Genomic DNA, 18,094 nt, shown 5'->3' with positions numbered 1-18,094 from the left:
TGCTGATGTCCTGGAGCCCACCCCAAGGATTCTGCACTTGATCTTCGTGTCTTTCAGTTTCCCGGTGTGTCTAAGTTCAGAAACAGAGGAAGGCTGGGGCGGGGTTGGGGGGGCGTGGGGGGCAGCTGCCCCTCGGTCTGTGTGCCCAGCAGGGAGAGAGGAGGGGCAGGGAGGTGGGAAGGACAGGGAGGCCTGGGCTGCAGGCGTTCCCTGGGCCGTTAAAGTTTATCGTTGCTGCAGACAGTGATTGAAAAAGGCTTTTTGCGAGCCTGAAATGTGAGCAATGAAACTTGCCAGCTGATACTGACACAGGGCACTTATCTCATAAAAATATCCTCGTGTCAAAAGGTTTCAGTAAATGTGCCTGGAAGTATTAGCGGTCGTTTCTGCCAGCCTCCGGCTCCCCCGGGGGCCTGCAGCGAGGGGTCATTAAAGGGGGCTGTAGAGGGGGTGGGGAAGAGGATGGGAGGGGGAGGAGGGAGCCAGACCCCAACCTACTGCTGGTGGGGACAGTGCTGGATCTCAGCACCTGGACGCTGTGGGGGTGAGGGGCTGCTCTGTTGAGCGGCAGGCATGCTTACAGCCCTGATGGCTCCCAGGGGACCTGCAAGGCCAAGCAAAGGGCAAAGGAGGAAGTGGAGATGCAGAGAGGTTAGCATCTGCCAGGGACCACAGCTGTGAGGTGGTGATGCCAGGATGGCAAAGCCGGGAGCCTGGGCTGCAGCCTCTGTGTCCCGGGGATGGGGGATGGGCAGAAGCCCGGGCTGACCCCGGCAGGCATCCGTTCTACCTCCAGGGGGCTCTTTAGCAGGGACACGAGGTCCCCAGGGTCAGCGCAGGGAACTGCCTGCCCTGTAGGTGTGGGCCATCTCCCAGAGCCCATCTGGGAGCAGCTGCACCGTGCTGTGCCCTGCCTTCCTGCTAGTGTGGCCAGGATCCTCAGCCATCCTTCACCTGCCCTTTGCTGGGCTCCTGTGACCACCCCAGCCTGGTCTTGGCTCAGGTGGGAGCTGTATGGACCACCCTCTGCCAAGCATGGCACAGCCTGCCAGCCGTGGAGTTCCCTTGGGAAGCCAGGTCAGGGGCCTCCTCTCAAGCACCACGGTGGGGGAAACAATAGAAAGGATCTGGAACTGAGCAAAACCAGGTCTCTTGCACTCTGATTCTGGGCAGGGGTGAGGCAGGGCATGTGGGGCCAGGGGCCACGACTCCACTGGGGCTGCCCCTTGCCCCATCTATGCCCACGTGTGGATGGTGAAGCTCACCTAAGACGGCAGGTGCTGAGCCCAGGTGAGGACCATGGGGTCGCCCTCTGCTGGGCTGGATACCAGGCAGACACAGAGCTTCAGAAAGCCCAGGGAGCTCCAGACCAAGACCCCGCTGCCCAGCCCCTATCTCCCTCCCTTCCTTGCACAATCGTGCACCCATGCCTCCCAGATCACAGCCTCCCATCCAGAGCTGTCCTCCCAAGTCTGATCTTGTTTCATCCTCCCCACGTTGCACAGCATCGCATACTTAGCATGTAGGAAGCCACCCATTGTACTGCCCTTAAGGGCACTGTCCATCTCCCCTCTCATAGTGGGGGACACCTGCATCGCAGAAGCCCCAGTGAGCCCCCAGGCTGCATGGCCAGCCCTGCTCAATACCAAGTCGCCTGGGCTTGCATCCGGCATTGATCCTGCTACCCTTCATACCCTGTCTGTCCCTTCCTTAAAACCCCATCACCACCGCCGGCGCTGTGGCGTAGCAGGTAAAGCCACTGCCTGCAGTGCTGGCATCCCATATGGGCTCCGGTTCGGGGTCCGGCTGCTTCACTTCCAGTCCAGCTCTCTGTCATGGCCTGGGATAGCAGAAGATGGCCCGAGTCCTTGGCCCCCTGCACCTGTGTGGGAAGACCTGGAGGAAGCTCCTGGCTCCTGGCTTCGGATCAGCTCAGCTCTGGCCATTGCGGCCATCTGGAGAGTGAACCAGTGGATGGAAGACCCCCCCCCCCCCTCTCTCTCTCTGCCTCTCCTCTCTCTGTGTAACTCTGACTTTCAAATAAATAAATAAATCTAAAAAAAAAAAAAAAGCCATCACCAACAGGCCAAAGTCCAGAGTCTTCCACCATATAGCCATGTCACACCCTATACCTCCCCTCCAACAAAGCCATGGATGACTGACAGTGCAGGGTTGTTGGCCGCCCCCCTGCCCAGACATGTGTAGCCTTTGTGAGTGTGGCTGCACCTGTTAACCTGTGTGTCCTGCTGCTGGCCTGGGCTGTCCTCCAGGCCTGGCCTGGTGTCTTTGTATGCATCATGTGCAGAGCAGAGCTGGGTCCAGGGCCCCATCAGGAGGTGGGTGGATGTGGAGTGACTTCCTGACCTGGGATGCGGGCTGGGAACTGGGAGTCTGGTGACCTCCCAGGGGCTCTGGGTAGGAGTGGCCTCCCTAGGGAGGACTCCTCGGGGTGGATTGAGACATAGCCTTGAGAAGTGTATTTTCAGCGGTCAAAGGCTTTGGCTTGGTCTCCTGGCCCACGGGGTGTGTATGTGGCTTCACGTAAGCAGTCAGATGCCTCCTTGGCTGTGGTTTCCGGTTTTGTCCTGTGCAGATCCAGCCTCCATCTTCTCATCTGTAAAATGGGGGTTGATGTGAAGGGCAAAGGACCCGTAGCCGTATCAGGTATCATTTAACAGATTCTCACTGAGTTTTTAATCCCTGGACTGCTGGGTGTCGCCAAACGGTGTTACCGTTTGACCAATACAGACATGGTGGGTGCTGCCCTCACTGGGCACTTATGGATTCTTTTTCATGTTCTTGGGGGAGGGACAGTAGCAGGCTGACAGCCTCCCACCCCCAGCCCCAGAACCCTGGTGGACGGCATTTCACCAGGGGACCTTCCAGGAGTGCCCATGGCTCCCAGTCAGCAGAGCAGTAGTGGGGCTGGAGGTGGGGGTTTGCTGCTCACCACCCGTCATCTGTGGGAGACCCTTTAAGCCCGGGTTGGGTGGTCTATGCACATGGCCTGTGGTGGCTCAGGCCTGTTTGGGGCTGGGTGTGCCCCAGATCATCCAGAATGTGGCAGTGTGGACACCGGTTTGCAAGTGCCCACTTGGGACATTTGGTGGGCTTTCCAGGTCCCTGTCATGTCTGGCCATTATCTTCAGCGCATGTGGAAGCCAGGGCTCCTGGCTGAGGACTGTGAGGAGCAGGACTGTGCGGCCCTTCTAGAAGGTGGAAGAGGCCCCCTGCCTCCTGCCGGGAGGGAATCCATCCATCCTGACCCAGACCTGCCATGGCTTTATTCCTCGCTGCCGCCAGGCCACACATGACATCTGCCCTGAATCTGTGGTTTAGCCGGGGGTAAACCAATGTTTTGGGAACGGCTCCCGGCTCTGGCTGGTGTCAGCACAGCCCACAGGCAGATTCGGGGTGGGTGGTTTGGTTTGGGAATCTTATTTTGCCCGGAAAGGAATGGAGGCTCGAGTGCTGGGGAGACAGCGCTGCGTGGCCATGGCTGGCAGGCTTCAAGACCGCCCCAGAAGCCAGACACAGGCGTTGCAGGGCCTTGGGTCCATGCCAGAGCCATCCCTCCTCTGCCTGGAAGGTGCGTGCCTGACCCGTGTCGTCTGCGGCTTGTGCTAGAGACCTGGCTTCAGCAGAATATCTGTGAGGAGCCCCCAGCTCCAGTGCCCTGAGCCTCCGGCTGCCATAGCACTGTGCAGCGATCCCCTGAGCCGCCGGCTGCCATAGCACTGTGCAGCGATCCCGGACCCTGCTTTCTTCTTGGAAGCAAAAGCAGCCTCCACCTTTTGGCTGGCTTGGGGAGGGGCTGCCCTTGGTAAAATGTTGTTCCTGGGTGGGTTCCCCAGGGAGATCACCTGGATGCGCCTCCCGGAACAGCAGACCCTCTCTGGTGCTCTGTCACCCCCTTCCCCAACGCCCCAGGCTCAGCTCCCCTCCCCAGCTGTCCTTCCCACGGCCAAGGTCTCCGGAAAGCCTTGCCTCCTGGCAGCTGCATCTCCGCTGCACGTGGCCATGAATCATCTTGTGCAAAGTGCCTTTTGGGAGGAAAAGCAAATGGAATGCTCTAGGGACCTGGAGGTAGGAGGTGGACTTCCCAGCCCTAGACCTGGGAAGCCGGTGTTTGCCAGCATGAAAACAGGAGCCTGTGTTACGGCAGGACTGCTGATAGATGGTGCAAAATGCTTCGCTGAGAAACCCATTTTTTTTTTTTTATTTGACAGATAGACAGTGAGAGAGAGAAAGATCTTCCTTCTGTTGCTTCAACCCCCCAAATGGCTGCTATGCCAGAGCTACGCCGGTCCGAAGCCAGGAGCCAGGAGTCTCCTCCTGGTCGCCCATGTGGGTGCAGGGGCCCAAGCATCTGGGCCATCCTCCACTCCCCTCCTGGGCCACAGCAGAGAGCTGGATTGGAAGGGGAGGAACTGGGACTAGAACCAGTGCCCATATGGGATGCCAGCACCACAGGTGGAGGATAAACCAAGTGAGCCACGGTGCCGGCCCCGAGAAACCCATTTAATTGAGGAAGACCCTTGCTCGACACAGCCACCAACTGGGCCCGCAAACCTGGGAAGAGCAGGTCCTTCATTAGCCCTTGTGTGGCTTTATCGCTCAAGTAGGTTGTGCTGAGGTCCAGTGAGCCCACTTCCCTCAGGATCCCTTCCGTTTGTCCACACTGTCCATCCCCATGGGACATCTGGTCCACCGGAAGCTTGCCATGCTGACCGGCATTCAGAGTGTCCCAGGCCTGGATGGGGTCTGTTTCATCCCAATCAAGGGGGCTGCATTCTTATTTATGCAAATGGGGGAGGGGGTGGTGGCAGGGAGTTCACGGACATCCATCACCTTTTTCCCCAGCCCCCGCCATTCGTCAGTGGGGCCTTAAAGATAATACGCTTTTTGTTTAAGGCAATTACTTCATCTTGACAAAGCCCTGTGTTAAGCACGGCTATTAGGCGGGCTGGCCATTAATCAGTGCGAAACCAGGTGTGCTTTTCCTGAACTGCCCTCACTCCTGGGGCCCCAGGGTGAGCCCTTTGCCATCTTCCCCACCTTAATTACACAGGCAGCACGCAAACCATCGGGCTCCCGTGTGCGCCGGCACGGGGCTGCTGCGGGCCCAGCTTCCGGTAGGGATGGGGCCCGTTTTTAACATCAGGCAGATCGTTTTCTGAGCCAGGCGGAATGATCCATGGGCGTTATTAGCAGAGACCAGGAAACACAGCTGGGGATCACAGATAACTCCTCTCCCCCCGAGTCACTCCTGACCTGGCTTCCCACTCGGCTGGGTGCGTGGGCAGCACCTGGAAGCCGCTGCGTGGATACCCTTTCTGTCTTGCGGGAGGGAGAGGGGTTCTGTTCACTTTTGGAGAGGCCATGCACACAGTGGAAACAGATGATCTAGCCCCGTATTTCCTGCTTCCCCGACACCTTCACGCCATGGCCAGCCTCCTCCTTGTCTGTCACACACCTGTGGCCGAGTCTGCCCTGAGCGAGGGCTGCATCCCCAGAGAGCCAGTCTTTCAGTCTGAGGGGGCAGGCTGGTGAGAGAGGCAGGCTGGGGCTGTGGGCCAGTTCAGCTGCAGCCACAGGACTGGGCAGCCACGGTGCAGCCGTGGGAACCCCCCTCTGGCCCCCCACCCGCCACCCCCACACACAGAGCAAGGCCTTGGCCACGGACACCTCCCCGGAGAGGAAGCAGGCCAGGCTGCCAGTAGTTTCTAGAAGGACAGCTCTGGTTTCTCTAGCCCTGAAACGCACTGTGTGGGGGAGTTTTCCCCTCGATTTTAAACCCTGTTTATTTTAAAGGAAGTGGACTCCGTCTGCTTTTAATTCACACACTTAGCTCATCAAAATATTGTTTTGTAAGAGGTTTTTTTGATGTGCAGGAAGCCTTTGGAGTGTGTCCCCCCCTCCTGGTTCTCGTGCAGTCTTATTCTAGGAAGCACAGCCGTGGGCACTGCACACAGATGCCAGGCTGGGTCATGGGCCCTGCTTTCTTTTCTTTTTTTTTTTTAAAGATTTATTTATTTATTTGAGAGAAAGAGAGATGTGTCATCCATCTGCTGGCTTACCCCCCAAATGGCTGCGAGGGTTGGAGCTGGGCCAGGCCAAAGCCAGGAGCCAGGAATTCCATCCGGGTCTCCCATGTGGGTGCAGGGGCCCCAAGCACTTGGGCCATCTTCTACTGCTTTCCCAGGTGCATTAGCAGGGAGCTGGATCAGAAGTGGAGCAGCTGGGACTTGAACTGTGCTCAGATATAGGATGGTGGCACTGCAGGCAGCAGTTCAACCTGCAGTGCCCATGATGCTGGTCCCAAGGCTGTGTTTCTCTGCCAGCAGAATGGGGGATGGGCTTTTCCCTGGGATTTGTGGACTGGTCCCCAGTCCTGTCAGTGAATTTCCACTGTCCACAGCAAAGGGACCCACTGCTACTATTCATGGCTGTGGAGTTGGTACCGAGTCAGATGGGGCATGGGAGTGGCGCATGCTGGCTGTGTCTTCCAGGTAATTGGGCTTCGTGGGCATGTCGTCAGCTTCTGCAAGTGTTACCTTCCTGGCCGCTGTGCCTCCATGACCTTGCCCCTTGCCCCTAGGACCCCCTGCATGGGCCCTGCTTTCTGGCACAGTCTATCTGTTTAAAATCTCTGGAGACTGCACACCCTGGCCTGGTTGCAAACATCCCAAGCTTGCAGGGCAGGTGGTGGGCAGGGATCCAGGGCAAGATGGAGGGAAGCTGTTGACCACTGGACCTGAAGGGGCCCCTGGTGTGGCAGGGAGGAGAGGGGCACAGCCCTGACTCCTCCTGGGCGGGGCACCCCACCACCACCCCACCACCAGAATCTCCAATTCCTCTCCTACCAGCCTGTGAACGGAAAGCAGGGAGAGAAGAAATCCTAGCCGTTTGTTCATCAGCTAAGTGACCACACAACAGTTTGCAGGCAGCTAAGATTCACGAGTGAGGAAACACTAAGGTTTGGGGAGAATTCCTGCCGCTGTATTTGATCTATCGCTGGGATTTTTATTTACCTAGACCAGAATCTGTTCCCTGGGCGGGCTCAGATCAGCAGTGTTAGCTTGTTAAGACTGCGCCGTCCGCTGGGGTAGCCGTGAGCTGTGTGTGGCCAGTGAGCACTTGGCGTGCCGCTCCTCCCAGCTGGCTGGGAGTGCATGCTAGACCTCGGGTTTGCCAGAGGTAGTAGGGATACAAGAATGCAGATGATCTGGTAATAACCTTGACCCTGGCTTCATGTTGAAGGTACGGTGTTTTTGATGTACTGGGTCAGTTACATTGTATCATTAAAATAATGACTTGCTTCTCCTTAGTTGTTGATGTTGTTTTTTATTGTGGCTAGCAGCACATTTAAAATAACAGATGTGGCCTGCATGGAATTCTCGCTGCCAGGGCTGGGTCTGACCCGGTGGGCTCCTAGAGGAGAGAGGCTTTTCAAGTAGAGAGCATTTCTAAGCAGAGACTGCCTTTGCATCACCCAGAATTTTCCAGGTCATGTTGAAAAGCCCCTCCCCCTCCTCCGCCCCGGAAGTGGTCCCTAGGACCTGCTTCCAGGAAGGGATGAAGAGAGATTTATTATGAGCCTGTTGATGGCAGAGGAGATGCTGTATGGCCACTCTGCTGCTCAGAGGTGGTCCCAGGCTGTCTGCTTGGTCAGTGGCAGATTCTGCCGCCAGATTTTGTTGTTGTTATTATTATTAAACATTTATGTATCTATTTGAAAGTCAGAGTTACAGAGAAAGCAAGAGAGACAGAGAGGAGAGAGAGAGATCTTCCTTCTGCTAGTTCATTCCCCAGATGGACGCAACGGCCAGTGCTGGGGCCCAAGGCAAAACCAGGAGCAAGGAACTTCATCTGGGTCTCCCACATGGCTGGCAGGGGTCCCAAACGCTTGGGCCATCTTCTGCTGCTTTCCCAGATGCATTAGCAGGGTGCTGGATCGGAAGTGGAGCAGCCAGGACTCGAACCGGAGCCCACTTGGGATGCTGGTGTTGCAGGCCACCGGGTTTTAAAAGGTCATTGATTGGCTTTAGCAGGCTGTGCCTCAGAAGGCACCCTGGAGAGAAGAGGTGTGTGAGCTCAGCCCAGCACCTGGTGGGGACCAGTGGCTACCCCACTGTCCCGTTAAGCCTCTTGGCCTTGGTCTCTTGATGCTCTGGGGGGGGGGGGGCTGGAAGCAGGGACCCAAGCACCACACTGGGACCCCTCTTGCCTGAGCTCTGAAGGCAAGGGGCTGGATGCTGGTGCAGGAAGTCGATTGGCAGGTGACAGCCTTGGGATCTGTGGGGGGGGCCAGACAGAGTGGGACCGCTGATGTCCTCTGGAGAGAGCCAGATGCCCCTGTGACTCGTGGGCTTCTCACATAAGCACCAGGACAGCCTGGGAGCAGCTGGCTGAGCAGGCCCCTGCAGGGAGAGTTCACTGAGCTTGTAAGGGGGGCAGTGGCAGTGACAAGCAGTGGTCAGACTGAGTGGAATGCCGGAGCCCAGCCCAGCCCTGGGACCCCATCACCCACTTGCTGGTCACTGCTCCCCAGGCAGGTGCTGAATTCCTGCATTCTGCACAGTACTCCACAGGGTCCCTTAAAGGCACAGTGCTTTGGGCTGGAGGTGTAGTGTAGGTTTTGGGGCCCTGCACGCTGCATTTTCGGGAACAGAATCTGCAGCAAAGAGAGGTTCCAATCTTCATCAAGCCTGACTGCCCCTAAAAATCAATACGCAGAACCTCGCCTGTCTGCTGGTGGACGTCCTGTGCTTTTCTCTATGGAAGTGGGGGTCTCCCCACACCTGCTGTGGCCCTCACCCCAATCTGGCACAGCGGTCAGTGAAGATGGCCCCACCAGCACCCTTGGCGACCCTACTGCATGTCTGCCAGTTCCCCATTTCCCTCAGATGTGGGTGCCGTCACCACCTTCCCTTACAGGACCCTGAGGCCCAGGTAGGCTGCCCGAGTCAGCCGCAGATCACTTGGGCTATCCTCCACTGCTTTCCCAGGTGCATCAGCAGGGAGCTAGATTGGAAGTGGAGCAGCCAGGACTCGAACTGGCACCTATGTGGGATACTAGCACTGCAGGCGGGGCTTTAACCAGCTGTGCCACCATGCCGAGAGCCACACTTGACCATGGTGCCAGCTGCAGCCTCCGCGCTGTCCACTGCAACGTTGTACAGCCTCTGGGTGGCTTGGTGCACTTCTGGTGGCCTGTCCCCTGTTATCATAGGAACCACAGGGACCCCGGCCTCTCCTGGTGACATTTGCTGCGGGAGCTAGAAGCCCTCGGCTGTGCCTTCTCTCTCTATCCCTGACTGCCCCGGCCTGGAGACTAGATTCAGGGTGCTGCCCAGTGTGGCGTGGCTTCACTGTCCCCGCCCAGCTCACTCACTCTTTCGGCAGCGACACCTCGGCCTGGCAGGGGATATAGTGCACAGAGGCAGGGTCTATGGAAACATAGTCCTTATAGGGCTGTGTACAAGGGGTAGGTGGGACGGGGCTTCAGCCCACTGGACTCCAGCCTGGCGTAGTGTTAGAATTTCCTGTCTGATGTTTTTAACTTTTCAATTGCATGCTGTGGAGTGGCCATTCAGGATATCATTCTTGTTAAATGCTTCCTGTGGGGCAGTGGCTGGGCGTCAGTTTGGCTTCTGCAAGTGGCCTGTCCTGCAGCTCATTTGCATAAGTCCCTGCAGAAGACTTGCCCTGCCCTGCCCGGGGAACACAGCATTTTTGGACGCCCTGCTCTGTCTGTGCCTCCCGACTGCTGCTGACTCTGTCCCCACTGGGTCATCTGAGGCCACATGCCTATTGGCTTGGCCTTAGCTACTGTGGGAGTTTTCCAGTGGCCGGAAGCCAGCCAAGCCAGGGGAGGGAGCGTCCCAAAGCGCATCCGACACCTGAATACATCCTGAGGATGCGCAGAACACTCGCAGGGCCACTCGCATGCCCTGGGAAATGGAACCGCATCGTGGTCACCAGGATTTGCTTGTCACTCCCCCACCCCCACCCCCGCCGTCTCCCCTGTTGAGTTTCTCCAGTGAGTCCAATGTGAGAATTGAGTTTCTCAAATTACCGAATGGGAGCGTTGGTGCTGCAGTTGTACAAAGGGTGAGATGGTTTGCGCCCAGATCCACACTTCACATGGCTTTGTCCCAGGCCTGATTCCGTCTACTGGGCTTGTTGTCCCCGCTCAGGAACCTGAAGAACCTGTCACCCTTCCCTTCCTTCTGGCTCTTCCAGTCCTTGTTCAGACCCCAAGTTGGAAACCTCCTCTTCCAGGGAGCTCTCCTGGTTGCCCCGTGTCCCCTTCCAAGACCAGTGCTGTGGGGGCCCTAGGGGTGCCCCTGCTTGCTGTACACCCTATCTGGGCAGGTATGGTGACACTTGTTCCTGGCGGCCCACAGGGCACACGTGACCCTTGAAGAGGAGCCTCAGGCAGGCTGTGGTGTGACCACCATGCTCCAGGCTGTGGTTGGCCGGGGTGGAGAGCTGTGCCCTGGGCGATGGGCACTCTACTGTGGATTCCAGAGAAGGCTGTGGAGCTGGCCATGGTGGGCCCTACAGCTCGTGCAGGTCTGAGTTACATTGTGTCCTTAGCACAGGCCCTGAGGAAGGCAGTGTCCCTGTCTGTTCTTGGGCACTGGCGTTGTCATTCTGGCTTCTTCTGAGAGTCTTCAGTTCCCCCTTTCTCGAGCAGTGGGTGGGGACCACTCCCGGAAGAGGAAAGAGCAGAGTCTTGTACCGTGGGCTGTGAGACAAGCCCAGCGTCTACAGCCACACAGATCTTGGCCCTACAGGCCGCCAGCTTCTGGCCAGCCTCAGCCCGAGTACCTGCGGGTTTATTATAGCCGCAATGACGGTGCCATGGGATCTATTTTATTCACAAAGCAACCTCCCTTTCTCCTTCCACGTAGAGTTGGATGGCTGGTTTTTTGTTTTAGTTTTTGAGATTTATTTATTTATTAAGAAGGCAGAGCAACAGAGAGAGCAAGAGTGAGAGTGTTAGAGAAAGAGAGATTCCATCTGCTGGTTCACCCTCCGAATGGCCACAACAGCAAGGGCTGGTTACGTTGAAGCCAGGAACTGGGAGCTCCATCCGGGTCTCCCTCCTGGGTGGCAGGGACCCAGGTACTTGGGCTGTCATCTGCTGCCTGCCAGGTGCATTAGCAGGGTGCTGGATCAGAAGCAGAGCATCTAAGACTCAAAGCAATGCTGGGATATGGGGCATCACACTGGGAGCTTAAATCCTTGCACCGCAAAGCCAGCCCGTGGATGGTTTGTTTTAATTTACCAAGCAGGGCATGAAGGCTGGAATAACTCTGATTTTCAAATAAATAAATAAATCTTTAAAAAAATGAGTGTATTAGGGTACAAAAAATTGAAATCTGTGCACGGATGTTTTATAATATGCATTTTCCATGGACTTCGCAGAAGGCCCCCCCTCGTGTTTATCCCTGCCACCATTGGCATGGCCACCAGGGAGGGAGTCTGGCAGGTCCAGGATGGTGGTGGGCGGGGACGACTTCGCAGAAGCCCTCAAGCCACAACTACGGCCACTTCTGTCCCCGTCCCGTCACATGGCGGGGGGGGGGGGGGTACAGCGAGTGTGCAGAGAACACACATCTTCCGGGACATGCCGTGTTTGAATTTCTGTCTCAAGTGTTGCAGTGTCCCCCTGCTTCACACTGGCCCTAAGTTGACAGTGTCAGCAATGAGAATGGCCACATGTTAAGTTCTTGGGTGGTGGGCAATCCCCCACTGCTTTCCCAGGTGCATTAGCAGGCACCTGGAGTGGAAGTGGAGCAGCTGGGACTTGAACTGGCACCCATGTGGGATGCTGGCGTCGCAGGTGACTGCTTAACCTGTTACATCACAGCACTGGCCCCCACATCTGCCTTTTTTTTTTTTTTTTTGACAGGCAGAGTGGACAGTGAGAGAGAGACAGAGAGAAAGGTCTTCCTTTGCCGTTGGTTCACCCTCCAATGGCCGCCGCAGCCGGCGTGCTGTGACCAGCACACCGCGCTGATCCGAAGGCAGGAGCCAGGTGCTTCTCCTGGTCTCCCATGCGGGTGCAGGGCCTAAGGACCTGGGCCATCCTCGACTGCACTCCCAGGCCACAGCAGAGAGCTGGCCTGGAAGGGGGGCAACCGGGACAGAATCCGGCGCCCCGACCAGGACTAGAACCAGTGTGCCGGCGCTGCAGGCGGAGGATTAGCCTAGTGAGCCGCGGCGCTGGCCTACATCTGCTTTAAAGGAAAAGAGTTGCCATGGGTATCACTTAAGCTGTAAGGCACTCTAAGGTAAAGGATTGTGGTAAATTAATTATTAGCTCTGGAATTCCGAGCAGGGTCCTCCATAGAAGAGAAATCAGGGGCCCAGAGCCCTCCCCTGGATTCCCAGAGCCATGTCAGCTGGAATGCTTCATTTCAGCAGATCAGAGTCCACATTAGAGACCCCTTGCAGAGCAGGTGCATAGGGAGCTCTTGTTGGGTGATTGATGGTGAGAATCCCCCACGGAGGAGCAGGACTCCTGGCCTAGGGTCTGTGAAGGCGTGCATGGTCACCCAGTGATCACATGGGTGTGGCAGGTGCACATGGCGTGGGCGCCCACAGTGGGCTGTGAGCAGCAGCTCCAAAGCGGTCTCATCTTTGTGGCTCTACCTCTGTCCCTCTGCATTCACACCCATACGTTGTTGCAGATCCTCTTGCTACCAACAGTGATGACACAACGCATTGCCCAGCTTCCCTATCCCAGGGGACCCAGCATTCAGAACCAAGACCTTCTGGCTCCCATGCTGGATTTCAGGTCAAGCCCCCTGCACCGCCTCCCAGGACCATGGGCCAGCTGCTCAACAAGGATAGGGCAGCACCTCTGAGTGGCAGCAACACATGACGTCACGCGGGGAGGATTCCCGGGGCAGCCACCCTGCTGCCGGGTCACGTTGCTGTGACCCGCTTCTCCTGAGTCTCTGTCTGTGCTCTCCGCCCACCCCCACCTGGCTCTCATTCCAGTGACTCACCGGAGTCTTTATTGTTGGCGCGGTAATTTGAGCTGGCTTCCAGGCAAGGACCCTTGTCCCCTTTCAAAGTGCTGTGGAGATCCTTACCCCAGGATCACTCCCAATGTGCATCCCCTTGCCCTGGACCCTCTGCCGAGGAGCACGAGGTGTGTGCAGAAACACCATCATGTCGCCATCCTCCGTGTCCCAGGCTGTAGGTCTTTCTGTGTACGATCAAAACCAAATGTGCGTCTGTTTTCAGAGAGGGGAGGCTAATTGGCTGAAAGTTCCCATTTTCGGATTTTTTCCTCAGAGACTTAAAACGAGAGCCGTGTCTTTGAAATGGCATATGGTGTGTGCGTGTGCCTCCCTTCGGCTGGAAGGGCAGGATTCAGTTTGCATTTTTTTTTTGGACTTAAAGAAGAGCCTGGGTTGAGAACAACATGTGCAGGGTCCCATGCAGGCTGTCACTGCTGAGCGCCTACACTGTTCACATTTATCTGCGAGTTTCTCAGCCGTGTCAGGGGCGTCTGCGTGCCCTAATTTTCCCAGGACTTTGGAAGGGGAATTTCTGCCTCCTTGGCCTGGCAGAGCGGCCCTCTAGCAAAGCATCCACTTTGGGAAGTCTCTCACAGGGGTTGTGTAGGGCGTGAGCCAGGGTCAGCCTTCATTTGTCAATGTATCTTGGGTGAAATGTTGCTCCCTAGAGCCTGTGCATGTGTGTGTGTGCCTGCATATGTGCATGTGCATGTATTGTGTGTATGTATACGGTGCGTGTGCGCGCATTTATGTGTGTTCATTTATTTATGTGTGCATGCGTGTGCATATAGGTTCTTGCATGTGTTCATTTATGTATATATGTGCGTTCATGTGTTCATGCGTGTACATGTGGGTATATGTATGCGCGTGCTTGTGCACATGTGTGCACGTTTGTACATGAATTTATGTGTTTGTGTATGCGTATGCATGTGTTTGCATGTGCATATGTGTTCGCTGGAAATGTTCTAATGCAGCTGGGCTCGGGTGCCTGGTGCTGGTGGACTGTGTGGATTTAAAAGATGGCGTCTGCCAGCAGAAGCCTTGACTGTGCCCTGCTCTGGGGTCCCTCATGAAGCCTCCACTTGTCATGGGCTGGAAGAGATGGGATCAACTGTCAGAGAAGCTGGTGGCCTCTTGAGGACCACAGGACTGTGCCAGAAGGGATCTGAGAACTTCCCTGATGTACCGAGGGGCAGGTGGAACCAGAGTGAGGACGTAACTCTGCTGACGTCCCACAGCTGCCCAGTGCCAGGGCCGGTCTGGGATCTTGGCTGATGCGAGACCCTGCTCCACCATTCTTTGTGTGGCATTTAGAAAAGTTTGCTCAGAGCAGGTGAGTCCTGCTCAGGACCTCCCAGTGGCTTCCCAAATTGTTCAGGAAAAAATTCCAGAGTCCTTCCCTCAGCCTGCCTGGGAGTACCACCTTCTGTGCTGTGTCTCCCACCCCCATCCACCCCTGAGCTCCAAGCAAATTAGGCTTCATGCTGAAATCACCAAGTCCTTCTCCACACCCCTGGACCTTTGCACCTGCCATTCCCTCTGCCCAGCACACCCTCTCTTCCAGAGGGGCCTGACTTCCTCCTGCACTTTATCCCAAGTCTGCCCCCTGGTCCTGCGAGGTTTCCTGCTTAGCTGTGCACCTGCTTCCCTGATATTTGTGTAAATGCACCTGTTCCTTCGTTCCTCACATGTCCCCTCCCATGGGGCTGCTCTGTTGTGATGCTATTCCTGGGGCCTAGAATAGTTGCCTGCCACATAGCAAGTGCTGAATGCAAGATGGATGCATCCATGAATGCAGGAACAGCAGAACATTCCTGTGCAGCAAATGCATTGGGTGCATTGGGCAGAGGGCTCTGGGCTCGGGGTCTCTGGGACTGACTCTTCTTCCCCTGCTTGCTGACCTTGACCTTTGCCTGTGCATCCTGGGCAAGCGCTCAGAGGCCTGGTTGCCGGGGTCTTGCTGTGTACTGGGTGCTGGAATTCCACGCGGGAGGAGGGCCTGCAGCTCAGACCCCACTTCACACTTTGACACCCCGACAGAAGGAGCCACAGCAGGCTCCTCTGGAGGGTCCCAGGAGATGAGGGGGAGAGACAGGCATGGCCTGCACATGTGAGGGGCAGCAGCAGGGCCAGTGGGCAGTGCTGAAGCCCCTCAGCCCACACCCCAGGGCCTGCTGAGAAGCCACAGCACCACTCTGCTGGTGACGTCCACCATGCTGCTTCTCAGGCCTCCAGGACCTGCCCTGGCTCACACACATACAACACACACACACATGCCATATGTGCACATGTGCCACACATGTACATGCCACATGCACACAAACCCTACACACACCACACATGCAACAAATATGCACACAATACTAACATATAAACATATGCATGCACATAGCCCACACATACCACACATGCAATACACACACAACACCAACACGTGCATGCATATATCATGCCTGAACATGTGTCACATATACACACACCTCATACACATAGCCCACATATGCACCACACATGCAACACACACCAAACACACATACACATGTGCCACATACATACATGTGTCATGCATACAACCCACATACATCACCCATGCAACACACATACGCACAATACCAACACATACCTGTGCACACTGCACACACGTGTGTATATGCCACATGTGCCACATATATCCATGCCCCATGAAAACACCCCGCCACACATGCAACAAACATACAATACCAACACATACGCCCGTTGCACATATCATGCCTGCACATGTGCCACATACACACACCATACACATAGCCCACACACAATCCACATGTGCAACAACACAACACCAAATACATGTACACATGTCACACATGCCACATACATGCACGTCTCGTGCAACACATACCACATACAATACCAGCACATACACACTGCACACATGCGTGCACATGCATGTGCCATATACATCCCTGCCCCATGTACACAACCCACACACATACCACACATACAACAAACACAATAGCAACACATACACACATGCATGCACATACCACACATGTACGTGGCACATGCATGCACATAGTCCACACATACCACCCATGCAACATACATAGATATGTGTATTTTACTGGAATAGCAGGAAAAAAACTTTATGATGTTTACACTGCAATAACTGGGATCTGTTTGTACAGAAATGGCATTATTGAAAATGTGCTTTTTAAAAAAATTTATTTGTTGAAAGGCAGAGTTAGAGAGAGAGAACGAGAGTGAGAGCGAGAGTGGGAGAGAGAGATCTTCCATCTGCTGGTTCACTCCACAAATGGCTGCAATGGCTGGGTCTGTGCCAGGCCAAAGCCAGCAGCCTGGAACTCTATCTGGGTCTCCCACGTGATTGGCAGGGGCCCAAGCACTTGCACCATCCTCCACCGTTTTTCCCGGCACATTGGGAGGGAGCTGAGCAGAAGTGGAGCAGCTGGCACTCGAACCAGTGTTCCTATGGGATGCTGGCGTTGCCTGCGGTAGTGTAACCTGCTGCACCACAGCAGGGGGCCTGGCAGCCAGTTGTCCTGGCAGCTACTAAAGCCCTGCTTCCCACCCCCACCCTGGCCTGTGACCTTCAGACTGAGAATGGACTGAGAAATCCACACTCCTGAGCCCGGTCCCAGTGGGGCTGCGTTTTCAAGAGCCTCCTTTCCTTAAAGCCTATAATTACGTTTGCCTCCAGGGCACCCAGGCATGTCTTTTTTCTTTTTTTCTTTCTTTTTTTTAAATAAACAAAGAGTATCCTGCAATTATCATGAAGATTTGTTGAGCACCCGCCAAGTGCAGACGGGAGCCTGAGTCAGCGCCATGAGTGACACCCACGTGTTGCTTTTCCCAATTCTGCAGGCGCCCGCTACTGCGCGTGGGGCCCACAGTCATGGTTCTGACCCGGAAGAGGATCCCAGGCCATGCAGATGTCTGCTTGGTGCTGCTTTCCCACGAGGCGGAGCGAGGCAGCGGGGTGGCACTTGGCTTTCCTGAGGCCGATTGCCCCGTCCCAGGGGGCCTGGAGACAACTGCCTGCTGTCGTGTGCAGCAGCAGGGTGCCGTCACCCGGTGCTGCCTTGGCCACTTGAAGCATTGGCCGGGACGGGCAGAAGCTGGCGGGGTGGGAGCCTATCGGCTCTGTCAGCCGTGATTTGCGGGCTGAGCCGGGTTTCGTGGCCCTGCCTGTTATCTGCCCGAGTTCAAAGAGCTCTGAGCTGCTTGTCTTTGTCAAGAGCGCGGTTGGGGATCTTTTATGTGGAAGATGTAGGCTTCTCGGGCTGACTTTGATTATTTATTCATCCCCCTCCGTGGGTGTGTGATAACGCGGGGCACTCGGAGCCCCTTGTCCCGGCCGCTCTCGCTCTGAAATTCATCGCGCTTTAAAGCCCTTTGAAAATTGCTTGCTGAGGGAGGGGAAGAGTTTTTGAAGTTCTCTTTCTGTCTCTCCATCCACAGTGCCGCAGCACCTCTTGCCGCCGTTCCCCGCGCCCTTGCCGGTTGACATGCGCCACCAGGAGGGACGGTACCATTACGAGCCTCACTCTGTGCACGGCGTGCACGGGTAAGTCCTGCCCTCCTCCGCCCACCCATTCGCCTGCCCACCGCCCCGGACCTGCCTGCAGCCTCAGCCACCTCCATCCTTGTGTCTGGCCTTCCCGATCTGCGTTGTCCCGAGGGGATTGGCCCGGTTGCCACCCATGAGCATGAGCGTGGAAATGGGTGACAGGTGAACAGCTGCCACCTGTCTGGATCCTGGGAAGGAAGCTGGGCTCACCGCCCCCCCCCCCCCCGACACACACACCATCGGCACTTGTCAAGTTCCAGCTTTCCTTGGTGGACCCATGTGTGATTCAGGGCTCCTTACCTATCCATGAACTGGCAGTCCCCTCCAGGCCACAGAGCCTGCACAAGGTGCCCTTAGGTATGTGGGTTCCAGTGTTTCCTACTGTCTCAGGGTTCCTGTTATAGAGTGATGGGTCTGTATGGACAAGCTCAAAGGGATGCTTTTCCTGCTCTCTGCCTCAAACTTCCGGATAAAAAGG

The 18,094-nt window shown here is 56.1% G+C and overlaps 1 protein-coding gene across 4 annotated transcripts in view; it reads left to right on the top strand.

Annotated features, from left to right (window-relative positions):
- The window catches only part of GLI2 (GLI family zinc finger 2), a 216,288-nt gene that overhangs the window by 151,051 nt on the left and 47,143 nt on the right, over positions 1-18,094 (top strand). For all 4 annotated transcript variants that reach the window (XM_051848775.2, XM_051848774.2, XM_051848776.2 and 1 more), the window contains exon 3: positions 17,508-17,613. In XM_051848775.2, the coding sequence (XP_051704735.2) occupies positions 17,508-17,613 (106 nt within the window). The remainder of the gene's footprint in view (positions 1-17,507; positions 17,614-18,094) is intronic.

Source organism: Oryctolagus cuniculus, chromosome 3 (assembly GCF_964237555.1).
Source record: "Oryctolagus cuniculus chromosome 3, mOryCun1.1, whole genome shotgun sequence".
Lineage (NCBI taxonomy): Eukaryota > Metazoa > Chordata > Mammalia > Lagomorpha > Leporidae > Oryctolagus > Oryctolagus cuniculus.
This window is presented reverse-complemented; position numbering and strand designations above follow the sequence as displayed.